The 19,332-nt window shown below is 42.3% G+C and overlaps 1 protein-coding gene across 2 annotated transcripts; it reads right to left on the bottom strand.

The window, feature by feature from the left end:
* Positions 1–3,347: 3,347 nt before the first annotated feature.
* On the bottom strand, positions 3,348–19,061 carry LOC120533253 (zinc finger protein 345-like). 2 transcript variants are annotated; one of them, XM_039760046.1, is made up of 3 exons: positions 18,989–19,061; positions 14,906–15,452; positions 3,348–6,033 (listed from the first exon to the last, which is right to left on the bottom strand). In XM_039760046.1, exons 2-3 carry the CDS (start codon positions 15,417–15,419, stop codon positions 4,217–4,219), a joined length of 2,331 nt encoding a protein of 776 aa, XP_039615980.1. In that variant the 5' UTR covers positions 15,420–15,452; positions 18,989–19,061; the 3' UTR covers positions 3,348–4,216. The 2 variants fall into 2 exon arrangements, with proteins under 2 accessions (XP_039615980.1, XP_039615981.1); XM_039760047.1 differs by having other exon boundaries at positions 3,348–6,030.
* Positions 19,062–19,332: the final 271 nt, after the last annotated feature.

Here is a 19,332-nt window from a genome sequence, read left to right as displayed (position 1 = left end):
AAGACATCAGAGTTCCTCCCAATCAGGGACAGTAACTCAGCCTTCTGCGTGTCAGTCAAATCATCACCAATAGCAACCTCAGTCTGAGAGACTTCAGCAGCCATGGCCACTTCTTTAGGGTCATGCCACTCCTTCAAAATATTAATATGTAGGATTTGAATGGGCTTTCAGCAGCTGGGAATATTAACCTTATATTTTACAGGGCTCATTCGTTCCTACACTATTACAGGACCCAGTTATTTTGCCAGCGACTTTTGTGAGTCAGACGGGATCGAAACAAGCTCCCGATTGCCTTTTCTGAATTCACAAATATTTTTTTTCATATCATAATTATGTTTCTGCTAGTGATGCACCACAGCAATAGATGACAATTTAGAAAGGAGCAAAATGGCCCTATTGACAAATTTTACCTTGCGAGTTTCAGGGTGAACCCCTGTCCATTCCTCACAAAAAATATCCAACACCCCTCTTGATTTCCTGCCAAATAATAGTTCAAATGGACTTAAGCTGGTAGATGCCTGAAGTGCTTCACAAACAATGAACATAAAGGGCACGAGGTGCCCGAGGATGTCGTGTGAAATCATTTGCTGTAAAGTCTTGTTAAATGATTCAGTCAGGCCACTCGTCTGGGGATGATAAACAGTGGTGCTCAGCTGTTTAATTGCAAGGCTCTCACGTAGCTGTTTCATTACACAGGAGGTAAAGGGACTACCCTTGTCAGTTGAAATCTCATATGGAACGCCAATACACATGAAAACCTTAAACAAAGTCTTTGCCCCAGCCTTGGTGTTAGCCGTTTTGCAGAAGGCTATCTCAGGATATCTCATTGCGTGATTAACCAACTCAAGCATATACGGATAACCATTGTTACTCTTGGGAAGTGGATCAACAATGTCTAACCCAACTCTCTCAAAAGGGACATCCAAAATAGGAATTGGTGAAAGGGAAGTCCTAGCGGGTCAATGAGCAGAAACAACTTGACAGACGGGGCAAAACTTACAAACTGCTTCACATCTCTGCCCATATTTAGCCAATAACACTTGTTTCAAAAAGCAATCTCTCGTCTTCTTCGTGCCAATATGACATTCCAAGACATATGTGTGAGCAATTTTCAACACCATCTCTCTGTAACCACTCTGGACCACCGACTGTTCAATCAGCCCACCCCCAATATGATCAGAAATCATTCGATACAAGAAGCCATTCATAACTAAAAAGTGCGGAGGTTTGGAACTTTGGGCCATCCTATTCCTCATAGTAACAATCATATGCGAAATGCACTTGTTCAAATGCAAAATCAAAGCAACAGCTGGCTTGTTGCAAGTATGCAAATTCCTGCTGTGTTTCAGCCAATGCATCTCCAGAACCCCCTATTCCCTAGCCAAGGTTTCCTCAGAACCCAAAGCAGTATCCCCATCTGAGAAAGCTGTTTCAGAAACTCAGGTGAGGGGTCATTACTATCCTCCCTGGACACATTGGGTTCAATCTCCAAGCCAGCTTCTGGGCTGACCCTGTCTGTGAAGAGTCCTTCTCTGTCTACAAAGGAAAGAGGTGCTTTGCAGGCAGCCAAGGCCCATGGAAATGAGTCCCATACAGCAGCCCAACCTTTAAAACCCCTTCCTTTATATTTCAGAGGCAGTAGTACTGTCTCTCATACTCCTTCACATCTCCATGGGCACAGAAAATATTTACATTCTCCGTGCTTGTGCAGTGTATCTGCCGGAGCAGGTCACATTGGATGATGCAGAGGTCCCAACCTGAGTCCAGCAGGGCCAGGACCTGATGCCCAGCTAAGCCAACCGAGACCTTAAAGTTACCCTTTTCAATGGACTTGGGTTGAAAGCAGCAAACCTCAGACAAGCCGATCTCCAGGGATTGAGCTGGTTGGAGTCAAAAATCTCTAAGTAGATGTCCAGACATCCAATTCCTGCCTGTTCCAGCACACAATGCAGTTGGGGGGTTGTCAAGTACCTAATGGGGCGTGCCTGGGTCTCACAATATGTTTAACATAAAGTAATCTATTGGTGTGGTGGTCGCCACTGGCGTTTGTCCCACATTCAAATGATGTGATGTGTGGTGAGGTTAACTGTACACTACAACAGTGCTTCAGGAATGACTGTTGATGCATTTATAAATGTGACCTGCCTAGAAGACCCCCCAAGTCTACGTTGCTATCAGTTTTGTTTAAATCCTGAAATGACCAATCAGTAAGAACTTTAAAGGCATGGCTGTGAATTAAAATCACAATAAAAAGGTTAAAGTAAAACCAGTAATAATAGACAACATAGCAGGACCAGAAAACGGATCTCCAGCATCTTGAAGGCAGTTCTAGATTCAAAAGAAGCTGACAATGTGCATACATACAAACATGAGGACTTTAAAAAGTTTATTGAACTGCATGACTAAATTGAAAACTGTAATAAATGTAAAAAAAAATATGGGTGGAAAAATAGCATACATTTGATTTAAATATTTCATATTCCTAATCCTCTTTGAATTTATAGTAGTGTTTAATATCCAATATGAGGTTTTAAATAATGTCTTTAAAAGTTACCTCCGTAATTCTGCTCATGTACATGTGTGTTCATCTTGATGGAACTCAGCAGCCATTTCTTAATTATGCGGTGTCTTCTACCACTCATCCTTGTGTTGGTTTTACTCGCACTTCTCTAACTGTATGTCTTGATTTTCTGCTTGTTGTGTTCACAAGTTGATTATCTCACGTCACATTTCATCAAACACCATCCCTGTTTCTGTGACTCATCCTGTCTAATTCTTCATATTTATATTTTACAGACACTCCACGAGATCAGTAAACGCTTCAATGGTAGCCACTTCTCTGCAGCACAGGCAGGCTGTTTGGCCTTTTCAGGCTCAAGCTTTCAGTCAAATGTCAGTGGTGAAACCGGCCTCCTTGTGCTTTAAACTCCAGTACCCCTTGAAACTGGTTGTCTAATCCTCCTTTTATACAGTAAGTATGTTTGTTGTTGACAGAACATGAAGAAAACATTCACTCCAGTAATGATTGATCTTTACATGTAGTTTATCATTCCAAAATCACCTTTCAACCATGGGATGTGCTGCCACTTTATATTATTAATGAGCATTCTGGTACGGCTCTTAAGAATTATTTATGACAAACACAGGATGGTAACATTGTTTCTTTCTGGCATGGACACTTGCATGTGTTTAAATATGGTGGCTTTCTAAGGACTGTAAGAGCCATTTACCACATTTAGAGTTACAATCTGTGTGTGTTTCACCTCTCAAACAAATAAAAAAAATACATATTCTGAAAACAGTAGGCCTTGCCTGGGGTTTGTTTCCTGCCTTGCACCCTGTGTTGGCTGGGATTGGCTCCAGCAAACACCCATGACCCTGTAGTTAGGATAGAGTGGGTTGGATAATGGATGGATATTCTGAAAACACACAAGGCTCCTCTCCTCAGGTTCATTTCTCTATATGGACTTCTAATTGCACTGTCATCTGTAGCAGAAGGGCAGCCTTAACTGTCTTGGAGTCAAAATCAAGGACAGCCTGAAGTGGGCACAACACATTTTGGTTATCATCAAGATGATTTCCATATGCATCTGAGGAGAACCTTGACGAGTTCAGCTCAATATCTTCTAAAAGGGTACAACTTATTTATGTATTTTTTTGTATTTCACTTTTCACTAAATACAGACACTGAGCACTGCGAACATGTCCCAGTTAAAATAGAAGTATAGATTATGCTAATTACTAAATACAGAACTGGTACACATATGAATCCAAATTTGTTAAAACACACAAAAGTGTAATTTCCAGTCCATGCCCACTGTGGATATAATATCCTGGTACAGTACCCTATTTAGATCAGCCCCATTAGTTAGTGTGGAGTTGGCACAGAATCTTACTGGAACACAATTCTGTTCTGGTCAGGTCACATGTAGTAGGCACAGTGTCATACAAAACCAAAACCGTATTATCGAAGACCGCAGCCATCCTGAACAGTCACTTTCTCCCTCTTCTGTTCAAAATCATTATCACAGGAGTCATCCACAGGTCAAAAGGTTACTCAGCTGCCACTCATGTCCACAAATGCACTGTAGTTTCCTGTATAGCTGAATATGTGACGGGGTGCAGTGTGTGCCAGGCTTACACGAGTGATGCCGCTACAGATTCGTCACCCTGAAGGACTCTCCCAAAGGTAGACAGAAAAGACTCTCGGAGGCAATCAACAGATAGCTTGACCTTCCTTTGCCTTATGATCTTCTCCAGTGTGAATTCGAGCATGTCTCAAAAGACTTCTCTGAGTACAGTATTGCTTGTCACATTCTGAACAGCTAAAGGGTTTAACTCCACTGTGAAATTTAGCGTGTCTCATAAGACTGTTCTTCGTAGAGAATTGCTTGTCACATTCGTCACAGGAGAAGGGGGCTCTGTTGTGAAATCGAATGTGTCTTGCAAGACTGCTCTTGGTAGAGAACTTCTTCTCACACTGTGAGCAGCAAAAAGGCTTCTCTCCAGTGTGAATTCTAGTGTGTCTGATTAGACTCCGCTTGGTAGACAACTGCTTTCCACATTCGGAGCAGTGATACGCCTTCCCTCGGGGCTTTTCTCCAGTGTGTATTGTTGTGTGTGTCTTAAGATACTTTCTAGTGGCAAATCGCTTGCCACATTCAGAGCAGCAATATGGCTTCTCTCCAGTGTGAATTGTTTTGTGTATCTTAAGATAGCTACTACTCGAGAATTGTTTGCCACATTCAGAACAGTGAAACAGCTTTTCTCCCAAATGAATTCTCGTGTGTCTTATGAGACTCCCCTTATAGTTGAATCGTTTGCCACACTCAGAACAGCAATATGGCTTCTCCCCAGTGTGAAGTCTTGCATGAATCTCAAGTTGCCAACTGGCGATGAATTGCCTGTCACATTCAGGACAGTGATACAGCTTCTCTCCAGTGTGAAGTCTGGTGTGCTTCCGAAGCCAGGCACTAGTGGTGAAGTGTTTGTCACATTCAGAACAGTGATATAACTTTTCTCCAGTGTGAAGCTTTGTATGCATCTGAAGAGAGCTGCTAGTTGTGAATCGTTTGCCACATTCAGAACAGTGATATGGCTTCTCCCCAGTGTGAAGTCTTGTGTGCATTCGAAGATAGGTACTGGTGGTGAATTGTTTGTCACATTCATAACAGTAATATACCTTCTCTCCCGTGTGAAGTCTTGAGTGCATCCGAAGGGAGCTGCTGGTGGTGAATCGCTTGTCACATTCAGAACACTGATATGGCTTCTCTCCAGTGTGAATTCTCGTGTGAATTTTAAGATGGGTACGGGTGTAAAATCGTTTGTCACATTCAGAACACTGGTATGGCTTCTCTCCAGTGTGAATTCTTGTATGGGTTTCAAGACCACTCTTACACAAGAACTGTTTGCCACACTCAGAACAGCCATATGGTTTTTCTCCAGTGTGAATTCTTGTATGAATCCGAAGATGAGAAATGGTGACAAATCGTTTGTCACATTGAGAACAGCGATGTGGCTTTTCTCCAGTGTGAAATATTCTGTGCATCTGAAGAGAGCTACGATTAGTGAATCGTTTATTACATTGTAAACAGCCATATGGCTTCTCTCCTGTATGAAATCTTGTGTGAGTCTCAAGTTGCCATCTGGTGAAGAATCGTTTGCCACATTCAGAACAGAGATGTGGCTTCTCTCCAGTGTGAATTCTTGTGTGTTTGTTAAGACTGCTTTTGCTGGAGAATTTTTTGCCACATTTGAAACAGTATGGCTTATTTGCTGCAGAATTTCCCTTCTCTTTGCATAGAAAATGTTTCCTCCCCGTCCCTTCTTGACAGACAAGCGAAGTTTGTGGTACCATATTATGTACCAGTAGGCGAGTGTCGATTGCATCCGTCTTTTTCAGCCTCACCATAGATGCAGAAGTACCCTTCAAAGGGGCTGCTGTTCCATTTTCTGATCCAGATGTTACTTTCCTCATAGCCTCAGAGGTTTGAGTGAACAAAGGTAAGGAGACACCACCGTCTTGTAAATCTGCTGAAATACAAAATGTGAATTTAGGAAATAATCATACTTTGAAACACAAACCGGGTGAAGCTAAACTTATACAAATGTAATAGAAAAGTAAATAAATCTAAAAAGAGTGCAATCTCATAACACTGACTGCAATTCGTGTTGCAACAAATGCACCGTTGTTCGTTCTGTTGTTATAGAGTACCCATTGTTACTTCTGATGGCTCAAAATCCTTGTCCAGCATCAGAAATACACAAACCATGGCTTCTTGGTGCCATCTACTTATCCCATCATCTTAAACCACAATCCCTCTTGATAGATAGATAGATAGATAGATAAAAGGCATTATAAGATAGATAGATACTATATCACAGAGAGACAGACCTTTATTGTCCCAAGCATGTAATTTGGCTTTTTGTACAGAAGTCTTTAAATAAATACATACACACATACATACATACATAAATAATAAATACTGTATACACATAAACAGTATTTTCATATTACATGTATACAGTGGTGTGAAAAACTATTTGCCCCCTTCCTGATTTCTTATTCTTTTGCACGTTTGTCACACAAAATGTTTCTGATCATCAAACACATTTAACCATAAGTCAAATATAACACAAGTAAACACAAAATGCAGTTTTTAAATGATGGTTTTTTTTATTTAGGGAGAGAAAAATCCAAACCTACATGGCCCTGTGTGAAAAAGTAATTGACCCCGAACCTAATAACTGGTTGGGCCACCATTAGCAGCAATAACTGCAATCAAGCGTTTGCGATAACTTGCAATGAGTCTATTACAGCGCTCTGGAGGAATTTTGGCCCACTCATCTTTGCAGAATTGTTGTAATTCAGCTTTATTTGAGGGTTTTCTAGCATGAACCGCCTTTTTAAGGTCATGCCATAGCATCTCAATTGGATTCAGGTCAGGACTTTGACTAGGCCACTCCAAAGTCTTCATTTTGTTTTTCTTCAGCCATTCAGAGGTGGATTTGCTGGTGTGTTTTGGGTCATTGTCCTGTTGCAGCACCCAAGATCGCTTTAGCTTGAGTTGACGAACAGATGGCCGGAAATTCTCCTTCAGGATTTTTTGGTAGACAGTAGAATTCATGGTTCCATCTATCACAGCAAGCCTTCCAGGTCCTGAAGCAGCAAAACAACCCCAGACCATCACACTACCACCACCATATTTTACTGTTGGTATGATGTTGTTTTTCTGAAATGCTGTGTTCCTTTTACGCCAGATGTAATGGGACATTTGCCTTCCAAAAAGTTCAACTTTTGTCTCATTGGTCCACAAGGTATTTTCCCAAAAGTCTTGGCAATTATTGAGATGTTTCTTAGCAAAACTGAGATGAGCCCTAATGTTCTTTTTGCTTAACAGTGTTTTGTGTCTTGGAAATCTGCCATGCAGGCCGTTTTTGCCCAGTCTCTTTCTTATGGTGGAGTCGTGAACACTGACCTTAATTGAGGCAAGTGAGGCCTGCAGTTCTTTGGACGTTGTCCTGGGGTCTTTTGTGACATCTCGGATGAGTCGTCTCTGCGCTCTTGGGGTAATTTTGGTCGGCCGGCCACTCCTGGGAAGGTTCACCACTGTTCCATGTTTTTGCCATTTGTGGATAATGGCTCTCACTGTGGTTCGCTGGAGTCCCAAAGCTTTAGAAACGGCTTTATAACCTTTACCAGACTGATAGATCTCAATTACTTCTGTTCTCATTTGTTCCTGAATTTCTTTGGATCTTGGCATGATGTCTAGCTTTTGAGGTGCTTTTGGTCTACTTCTCTGTGTCAGGCAGCTCCTATTTAAGTGATTTCTTGATTGAAACAGGTGTGGCAGTAATCAGGCCTGGGGTGGCTACAGAAATTGAACTCAGGTGTGATACACCACAGTTAGGTTATTTTTTAAGAAGGGGGCAATTACTTTTTCACACAGGGCCATGTAGGTTTGGATTTTTTCTCCCTAAATAATAAAAACCATCATTTAAAAACTGCATTTTGTGTTTACTTGTGTTATATTTGACTAATGGTTAAATGTGTTTGATGATCAGAAACATTTTGTGTGACAAACATGCAAAAGAATAAGAAATCGGGAAGGGGGCAAATAGTTTTTCACACCACTGTATGTATGTGTGTGTGTGTATATATATATATATATATATATATATATATATATTGTGGACTGTGCCCGGCAGTTTATCATGGCCAAGTCTCCCAAGCCGCCAGATGGAGCCCTACCTGAAGTATGGAGGTGCCCCGAAGACCAGCAGGGAGTCATGGACTTTGTAGTTTTTATCCTCAGCCCTGCTGGATACCACAGGGGCCAAAAGAGGGAGCTGCAGGGAGGACCGAAGACTTCTTTTTGCCCTATACCCCGGAAGTACTTCCAAATCACATGAGCAGAAGGGATGATGTGCTTCCGGGGTGAAGATAAGGACTATTTACCCTGACCCAGAAGGAATAAGGACTGTTGGGCAGGAACACCTCCAGGTCAGGGAGTATAAAAGGACCATGGGAACTCCCAGACAATGAGCTGAGCTGGGTGGTAGGAGGGCAACGTATCTGGGAGTCGGAGGATTGGTATTGTGATTATTATTATTATTATTATGGTATTGATTAATGAATAGTTTGGAGTGGAGGGCGCTTGGTGTACGTAATTCTTATAATAAAACAAAGAATTGTAGCACTTTTACCTGGTGTCTGGCGTGGTACCTGAGGGTTCAAGGGCACGATAATGCCCCCTACTGCTAAAATATATATATATAAAACATAGTTTTCTGTCAAATAATTTAAACAGTATGCAACACGTGTTTCGCCCTTATTTGGGCTCATCAGGCCTACACACTCCACTGCACCCCTCGCAGGGATCGAACCTCATCAATCCCCGTGAGGGGTGCAGTGGAGTGTGTACGCCTGATGAGCCCAAATAAGGGCGAAACATGTGCCGCATACTCTTTGCATTATTTGACAGTAAAACTATGTAACATTCTATGATCTGCTTCTCGCAAATGAAGAGGGCACCGTGGCAGATGTTTGCCAACTGGCAGACCAGCCACATGCGTTACCTGGTAGGTAACCACCCATACAATCAGATCGGGACTTAGACTACGGATGCTATGAATATATATAAAGGTCAATGTGTATGTTTGCGTGTGTATGTATGTCCCAGCATCACTTCCGAATGGCTGGAGCGATTTGTATGAAACTTGATACACGTTTCTCATTGGTCGACTGTAGGGTGAAATCAGCCCTAACCCACCTCATTCAGGGTAAGGTGGGGGGGTGATCTTGCGCTCTTGTATGCATGTTATCATCCAGTTGACACTTGGAATGACCACCAGGGGGCGAACTAGAAGTGACTGCCAGCATTCTTTATGTTTGAGCAGCACAGCACGCCTGTTGCTTTTGAAATTAAATAGAATTGGCCGGTTCCGAGCACAAACTGGAAGATAACATTCATACAAGACCGTAAGACAAGCACATTAGTGAGTCTTTACTGTTTGTTCATTTATTTTTAATTTTTAAAGTTGTGTTTTTCTTTTATTATAATTTTCTGAAACAATAAAAAATAATACCAGGCAATGCTGGGTATTTCAGCTAGTTGACTATAAAAGGTGAACCACAGATGTATTATTGGAACAGCCAAGTTGCTTTTTGCAAATTATGCATCTTACACCCAATTCAGATTGTATGTGGACATGATTCTACACCTTGTATACTGTATCTATCTCTTATTCTCGCACAAGTCATATCAAGCCGGGATGCATTTGAAGCATTTCAAAATGTTCTCATCATAAGAAAGGTGATAAGGGATCAAGTCATCGCCTCAGACACAGAGTCGATACAGCAACACCTGCCAGGAATCGGTGACATACTCACACGTAAGGTGCTTCACCTCCACATGATCACATCACGGGAGTTTTTTTAAGTAAGGTTCAAATTATCGTTTTGACGTCTAAAACTCAAAACAGCATCTTATTTCCAATGCACATGATGATGGGGATGCAAAGTACCAGTTTGTGTCAGTACATCAGTGACCCCTTGAGCGTAGACCTTTGGATGACACGGAGTTAAAAAAAACTCCGCTGATCCCAATTCAGACTCTACCCTGCTTTATAGCAGTCCATCCAAAACTGACGGTGAATTTGCGTGTCTGTATTTCAATTGGAACAACCCCTTAAGATGGACTTCCAATTCGGAAACTCAGGGCTGGTCTGTCAAGTCTGAGTTTTTGAGTGAAATCAGATCATTAGATTCAATTACAATATTTTCAACTGCTAATTACTAATCAATTCTTTCCTAAAATGTGAGAGTTATACTTTAAAATGACAGGAAAAGCTCCTACAGATGCGTACGTATTGTTTGAGACCAAAATAAGTTAATGCAAGTTTTAGAATGTAACAACTGAATTTATGACACGCTGATTATAAAACACATTTGGAAAAGAAATTGCGAGATGGTATGATTGCCACGTGTGATGAACCCAACACCAGGGGGCTTCATTGGTCAGATGTCACCACTTGACCATTCTGTCGTGTAAAGCTCAGTCTATCACACTGGTGAAGAAATGGGGCTGCTGCAGATTTTAGAAGTGAATCCGTTTTAAAGCATGTCCATTAGGTCATGAATTTAAAGGAAACTACAGAAACTGAATCGTCAGATGTATTTATATTAGGGATGGGGATCAAAAAAAAAAGAAAAAAAAATGATCAGATCATGGGATGTAATTAATCACGTCTAACATTAAAACATGTAATCATAAAATCTTTCTATATAAAGATGTTCGTTTGTCTGTCCAGGATTTTAAATCACCTGTAGCTCGCAAACTGTTTGACCTGAAATTTGGTACACATATACTACGTGACGTCTACTGTCCGCTTTTGGGGTGATGATTGACCTCCAAGGGTATTCCTCATTTTATTGTTCGCTGACGACACTGCTATTGTGGGCTGCATCAGGAGTGGGCAGGAGGAGGAGTATAGGAAACTAATCAAGGAATTTGTTAAATGGTGCGACTCAAACCACCTACACCTGAACACCAGCAAGACCAAGGAGCTGGTGGTGGATTTTAGGAGGCCCAGGCCCCTCATGGATCCTGTGATCATCAGAGGTGACTGTGTGCAGAGGGTGCAGACCTTTAAATACCTGGGAGTGCAGCTGGATGACAAATTGGACTGGACTGCCAATACTGATGCTCTACGTAAGAAAGCTCAGAGCAGACTTTACTTTCTGAGAAGGTTGGCATCCTTCAACATCTGCAGTAAGATGCTGCAGATGTTCTACCAGACGGTTGTGGCGAGTGCCCTCTTCTACGCAGTGGTGTGCTGGGGTGGCAGCATAAAGATGAAAGACGCCTCACGCCTGGACAAACTTGTTAAGAAGGCAGGCTCCATTGTAGGATTAAAGTTGGACAGTTTAACATCTGTGGCAGAGCGACGGGCACTAAGCAAACTCCTGTCAATCATGACCACTGCATCCACTTAACAGTGTCATCTCCAGGCAGAGGAGTAGCTTCAGTGACAGACTTTTGTCACCATCCTGTTCCACTGACAGACTGAGGAGATCGTTCCTTCCCCACACTATGCGACTCTTCAATTCCACCCGGGGGAGTAAATGCGAACATTAACTTTATTTTAATTCTTTTCATTTTTATTACTATTTAATTTAATATTGTTTCTTTGTATCAGTATGCTGCTGCTGGATTATGTGAATTTCCCCTTGGGATTAATAAAGTATCTATCTATTTTATTGTAGAATCAAATCTCAGCAGTGGCCAGCAGGGCGGCCGCGCAGCGCATGTGTATGGGCGCCATTCTCATTACCTGCCACTTTCGCCGTCACTACCTCTTCATATCTTAAATCATTCTGGAGGCAGATTGAAGACTTAAGTGCCAGCTTAAGTGAAAAATTAAAGAAAACAAACTAAGCAATTGCAACACAAACACTGACTTAACTGAGGTGGGCTGGCGCCCTGCCCAGGGTTTGTTTCCTGCCTTGCGCCCAATGTTGGCTGGGATTGGCTCCAGTAGACCCCTGTGACCCTGTACTTTGGACATAGTGGGTTGGATAATGGATGGATGGATGGACACTGACTTCATCAGTTTTATCTCATAAAGATGCAGACGAAAGAAGAGAAGAAGCAGGCAGCTAGGGTGGAGAAAAGAAGAGCTGCTCAGGAAGCAGTAAGCACATCAACCTCTGAGCAAATGAATGCTAAACGTACAGAGAAAATAAAATGAAAAATTGTATTTCTTAAAATGTTTAAAGGCAGTAAATAAATGTGGTACTGGATGTGTATGTAACCTAACCTATTTGTACCATTGTTTTACTGCCTGAAGGGTTCTTGCTCCTACTCTGTTCAATGCTTGTATGGACTGAGTGTTAGGCAAGGTTGAGAGGTCCAGAGGCTGTGGGGCATCTGTTGGTGAAGAAAGATTCACGGATCTTGACATTGCTGACGATGCTGTGATCTTCGCGGAGTCAATGGAGGCTCTGATCGGGGTGCTCGAGACTGAGCGAGGAGTCTGAGTGTCCTGAATAAAAACCAACATCCAGGCCTTTAATGACCTCTTGGGCACAGCCGTCAGCAGTGTGTCTGTTTGCGGAGAGAGTGTCGACCTTGTCGAGAGGTTTACTTACCTCAGCAGTGACATTCATGTCTCTGGTAACTCTTCCTATGAAGTCAGTAGCCGGATTGGGAGAGCATGGGGGGGGTCATGAGGTCACTGGAAAGGGGTGTGTGGCGCTCCTGATATCTGGAAAAGGACGAAGGTCCAAGTCTTTAGAGTCCTGGTCCGTCCTGTCTATATTGTTGCGAGACATGGACACTATCCAGTGACCTGAGACGAAGACTGGACAGTATTGTGTCTCTTTGGAGAATCCTTGGGTACCATTGTTTTGACTTTGTGTCAAATGAGCAGTTGGAGTCCCAAATGAGGCACATGACCTGTATTGTGAAGGAGCATCAGTTACGGCACTACATTCACGTGGCGCATTTCCCCGAGGGTGATCCGGCTCATAAGATTGTCATTGTTGGGGACCCGAGTGGCTGGACCAGGCCATGGGGTCGCCCACGTAACACCTGGCTGCGGCAGGTAGAGGGTCATTTCCGGAAGGTGGGACTGGACCGCATGTCTGCCTGGGGGGTTACAAACCGGGATCCCGAGTTGTTTCGTCGTGTAGTGGGTGCAGCAACGCACTGTACCAGTGCAGGCTCCCCAACTTGACTTGCCTTGCCTTGCTTGAGGTGATTGTCTCGTTGCCTGCCCTGGAATGTAAGTATATGTAACAATATTTTTTAATGCATTAAACTGTACACATTAATCGCAAAACTTAACTTGTTAACTTTCCCAGGCCTAATTTATATCGCACCTGACATGTGATATTAATTTGGATTTCTTCTTGACACCATGTTGCACTTTTCTTTGCTTTGCATACCAGATCTATCTTGCAGTAACCTTTAGGTTTATGAAGCATAAATAAATGAAGCCATTGTGGAATTATTTACTTCCAATCCCATTTAGTGGTTAAGCGGTGGACTCTGATTTCAGGACAGGGTACCTTTTCAATTTCAAATGTGTTGCTTTATGTGCTTGGTATAGTGAGGCTCTTGCTTGCGCATTTCCCACAGATGTGAAAGCAGTAGAATACAAACCACGTTTCCCACAGATGTGAAAGCAATGGAAAACCAACCACCACAAATGAAACCACAAACACTGCATGCAACATCAGATAACTGATATAAGAAACACACACCGGGTGTGCAGGACTGTAACAGTGTGTATGTATCGACTTAATTTAAGTTTACTCCATGCAGCTCCATACCAAATCTAGTGAGCCTTCTCAAGGTGCTTTAAGGTAATACTTAGTTGGGCTATCATTTTTGAAATGCAAACAGTAATGGGGTGCAGTCTTAGTACTTGTGAGATGTGCAAAAACACAACATTACAATAAGAAAAGATCTAACGGTATTAGCAGTGCATTTTGAACACCAGGGGCACATGGCTCTCCAAACACCCAACACAACAGACAGAAGCACAAGTCCGATTTATTCGGAGTGGGAAACGCTTTCCTTTCATTTCCCACCTATGCAGCATGGTACAATAAGCACCAAACAGCACACAGTCCTTTCTTCTCTTTTCTCTCTCTCTCTCTTTTTCTTTCACCTCCACTCCTCCATCAAGTTTCATCCACTTCCTCACGAGTCTGGCTCCCCAAAGGATGAGGCGGCCTCTTTTATAGAGACACCCGGAAGTGCTCCAGGTCTTCCACAAACTCTTTCAGAAATGGAAGCTGCCCTGCAAAGGAGGGCTCAGCTCTTCTCTAGGCACTCCTTGGTGGAGGCCATGGGCCCCAGCAGGGGGGAGATTCTATGCTTCCAAACCCATGGCACCATAGCAAGCCTCTGTTATTTTGGGGGAGGTACCACCCCCATGCCAGCTCCTTACTCCCTGGTCTTTCCCTTATGAAGGCATCTCGGTCGAGTATGAGTCCCGGCTGTCCGTTACAATGGCTACTCCACTGTGTTGGTAAACACAAAAGATAATTAGTAGCATATCATTAGGCGTAATCAAATTAGGCTTTAACTACTACAGTGAAGTAAATTATTAATATGCACAATAACAGATGTCTAGTGAATGGCAGTCATTCCCAATCGTATGTCGAAAAGGTGAAATGAATTTAGATTTTTTTGACTGAACCTTCACTTTACAGAAGAAAGGTAACACAGCTGGTCTCCATATAAAGGCTCATTGGGGAAGGACAATATTTTAAGAAAACTATAAAGGCAAACGGCATTTTAACTTGTCAATGCAAAATCCACAGATCAAAGCAAACCTTCAGATTTCAGTTCAAATGGCTCCCAGTTAACAAACCGATCATATCAGCACCTACCTGTTCCAGAATCACCTGACCCCGATGCTACTGCAGACCTCTCCATGTCAAATTCCAAAGTTTCTGACTTCACCGGGTCAGAACGATGCTGTAGAGAGCTGCTGCTATGACTGGGTGTGAAGTCTAATCCAGGATCCTGTTTGTCTGGATAAAAAGCCTGAAAGTCAGACTCGGATTTAAGGTCTTCTTCCTTTATACCATTTATGACTTCATCCTTCCATACGTCGGTGATGTGAGATGTAGACTCAGGGTCTGTTTTCATCTTGACTGTCACCCTTTCATAATCCTCCTCTTTAATGCAGTGATTCTCCTGTTGAAGGTAAGCAGTTTCCCACTCTCTGTCCTCTTCTTTAATGTCCAAACTTTTTACCATGGAATATGTGGAAAGGGGACCCGTCTGCAGTAAGTGATTCTTCTCTTCTTCTTCATCACCACACATCTCTTTTGAAACCCCCGCTTCACATTTGTATCCTACGTCTAGACGTTCCTGGACAGATGAGCACAACGCCTCCATTTTGTATTACTGGATATGACGGCTTTTTTTACTCTGTAGAAAGAGCAGAGTAGACCTTCAGCAACTGCTTGGTGTGTTTGCTCTAAACTTTACATATAATATTTTACATATACCTCTATACTAGTAAAGAATGTATTGAAAAGAAAAACTTAAAACGTTAATACATCAAAGAGTGCTACACTTGCTCCGCTCACTGGTCAAAGCCGAGGTCTCATGAACAGCTAAGCTACCACAGGCTGGTTGTGTATGAAGAGCAGAGACACATTTTGCCCTAACACATGACCTCAGGGAGCACAGTGATTGATAGAAAGTTAAAAGGCTGTGCCCATCCAGAAATGGCACACAGCTTGGAAACGACAGGGGAGATGGCCCTTAGATTAAACGACACTGTTGCTCCAAGGGGTTAGGGAGGGAAATGAAAGAGTGGCAAAAATACGGGGCTCTCCAGGAACCTGGCATCTCATTCAGAGACCACAGTTGATCAAAGACTAACCAGCACATAATGCGAGAACAGAAGTTTAAGCCTGCCACCCTGCTTGCCTCATTGCACCATCTTGCCACCTGGAGGTCTATAGATTAAGCTACAGAAAATGTGAGAAGTCAAGCAAAATGACCCCTTCTACTGGCTAACTATAAAGATTACAACATGCAAGTTTTCGAGGCAACTCGGGCCCTTTCTTCAGGTGGTACAGAAGTCGAAGGTGCCGTTAACTGTGGTTTGAAATGACTGGAGTCCCAAATGTAATTGTGTTGGAGCTGCAGGCAGGTGAGTGAAAGCATAAGAGGACAAGAGTAGGGGATTTAGGACATTACATTCAAGTCTACCCAACAATGAGAGTAGGCTCACCCCAGGACCCCCTCACATTGAAACAGGAGAATTCAGAAATGAATCAAAAACACACTGAACACCTTTGAGGCCACTCCATCAATCACTCCTCATGGCTCACTTCCTGCTACCCTCAAATCAGTGCATCTGCTCAGGACGTCTTACAATACAGAGACCAAATTTCCACCTGATGTGGCCTTACAGGCGGACATAGCTAACACGTTACCTTTCCTGACATCTCTACTGGGGTGGGCGCTATGCAGCATAACATTTTATTACCCCTTTTAGCTGCTTCTAAGCAAAAAGACGTCCATTAGGACTCCCAGGTTTGTCTCATAAATTCACCTTTATGTCATTAGATTCCTCCTACATAAAGCGCATTGTGCTATAAAGTATCATCTTCTCTACTTAACCCAATGCTGTTGACACAGCTGTAAACTGTCTGCTTAGATCTCGGCCTCTTGCAGACTGCTGACAAGTCTCTGACAATGAACTGAAGTAAAAGCTCCTTGACTGCTGTGGTCAAAACCATGTATGCCATTCCTTCAGGACACTTAAGCAAAGTCTCTATTGTCAATGAAGGCGACAATGGCTGCCCTAAACCCCTCTATTTACTCTGTATTGAGGTGGGTGCTATACCAAAGAGTCAATGAAATAAAGAAACAAGGCAATCAAATGTAAGTCGTACACACTTCTCAAATCTAAAATATTTATGTCCGATAACCTTGTCAATCACCCATGGCTCAAATTATACAATTGGGGTGCTACTTCAATTAAAGTTAACCCTCACATACATAAAAAAAAATGCTTACTTTTGAAAGATTGTATAGGCTTTGGTGGCACTTCAGCCCAAATAATTTAGACCAAAAATCAATCTGGGGGCTTGCCCGGGATCTTTTTTAAGTAATTTTGTGCACTTTTTCAGTCGTTAATAAGGCTTTGTTTTGGCTAGACTGATTTTGGTGGTTCGGTGTTGACTTTGGAGTTGAGTGCTTTAGTATATTCAAAAAGAAAATTTTGAGGTTTTTTTTTAAGTGGGAGTATATTTGGTGCATCAGTAATTGCTTGGTAATACAGTATTGTGGACTTAGTTTGGATGATTGGAAGTATTTCCTTTCATTCTGAAGGGTCCATTTTTTGTATATTGTGGCAGGTTGTTTTACTGCTATTTAGTGTTATTATGGATTTTGATTTACGGTTACTAGTGCTCCCACTGTTGATAAGCTTGATAATTGTAGAAAGGCAGATCTCTTCCTTATTGCTGACTTTTTTGACATCTCTTTATCTCGTCATGCTAGTAAGAGTGAAGTTAAGTCTGAACTTAAGCGTAATGTAATAACTTTGGGGGTATTGCTTGACAAGGAGGTTTCAGCAAGTATTATGGATGGCAATGTTGCATTGCCTGATTCTTGGGCTGAGGCTGAGCCCACATTACTTTCAAAAGCTGCTGGTTGTAACTCCTGTTGATGCAGGAAATACACAGCCAGGGAAGGCAGCAGAGAATTGTTTTGATGTTCCTGTAGAAAATACAGCTACTGTAGTTCGTTTGAGGGAACCTGATCTTGAGTTAACACATCAAGAGTTTAAATTACAGGAGCTTAGATAACGTCCTGGGTATGACTTTAATCTGCATCCATTCCTGCATGTAGGCCTTCTAACCTGTTGAGGTCCGAGGCCACCGCCAGGGTGCGCCCGGAGGATTATGGCGTCCTGGACTGCAGCACTTCCGCCAAAACCGGCCTGTCACAGGCTGTAACTGTTCATTCATCCAATGACATTGCAGTCCTAGCCGCTCCTATCTAATTGTAAAGAAAATTAGGTGTTACTGGTAAAAATCATCAACCAATTACTGCTATGGAGGAAACCTTTGTAGCCAAAGGAATTATATTTGTATGAACAATAAACTGCTACTTGTCCCCTGCAAGAAAGGATCTGTTCTTTTTGTGCGGAGATAACTGTTATATACTTCAGGGAACGATTGTCTTTCTTCCAAAGATCGCAGCTGTTAAAAGTCTTTTGGTTGTATATCCTTCATCAGGTGTGTCACAGAAACGTTGTTTCTCTGAATTTCTTTCTGTTTCAGCATGCAAATAACGGTTATTTTTCACAAGGCGGAAGTTGGCTACTTAATTCACTTCCCCTTATTCGCTTGCAGCCAACTACTGATTTACATTGTTTATGCAAACCGGTTATTATTCTAGATGAACAAAAAGACAAGAGTATTCTACAACTTATACATTAACTTGCGTCATGACAATAAATCAATTGATTGAAAAATAAATAAATATTACAAGTTTTAGACATTGTATTTGAAAATGTTGCGGCTTGAAATGCACCGACTAGCGATTTTGTGCGATTTCGACTGAGATTGGGCTGTTCGTAGCCTTTCATATTTGACATGCCGCACGTGGGCTCACTCACGAATACACTTGGTGGACACACGTCCGACAAACAGAAAGACAAAATGAAGGATCAATCTGCAGGTCACACCGGCAGGCACACGGTAAAGCCAGTCTCCTAAAAATAAATACAATGCTATACACTAACCAATCCTGAAAAATACTGGCTCGAAGCCGTCACTCTGGTTTATTCGTATCGGTTACGAGTCCGAATTAATGTGGACGGGGGGGACTCCGCTGCCCCTCGAGACGCTCCAAGCCCCGATCGGGTGTCTCTGACCTCCTGCACAACTGCACCCCTAATGTCCCCATGTCTCCTTACAATACATTTTGTTATTACTTACCTCGTCTCTTTTCGGAAATGTTTTCTCTAGTAAGACCGAGGGACTGAATAGCGAAACACCAGCAACAGCGCCAACCCAAAACAAGCACTTCCGGCAAAACGAATCGTGTCAAAATAAAAGCCCTCACAGGCGGCTCTACTCATTCGGCGAGAAGTTTCCAGTGCCGAACTGAACTAAATAAGATGGTAATTATGTAACAGATAACATGAAACGTGCAGCGATATATATATATATATATATATATATATATATATATATATATATATATATATATGTGTGTGTGTGTAAAAGTATGAAAACAACACACAGTTAAATGTCATCTAATTATTATGAAACTACAATAT

This window comes from Polypterus senegalus, chromosome 8, assembly GCF_016835505.1.
Source record: "Polypterus senegalus isolate Bchr_013 chromosome 8, ASM1683550v1, whole genome shotgun sequence".
NCBI classification, from domain to species: Eukaryota; Metazoa; Chordata; class Cladistia; order Polypteriformes; family Polypteridae; genus Polypterus; species Polypterus senegalus.
The sequence above is the reverse complement of the archived record's forward strand: the minus strand, read 5'-3'. Positions and strand labels throughout refer to the sequence as shown.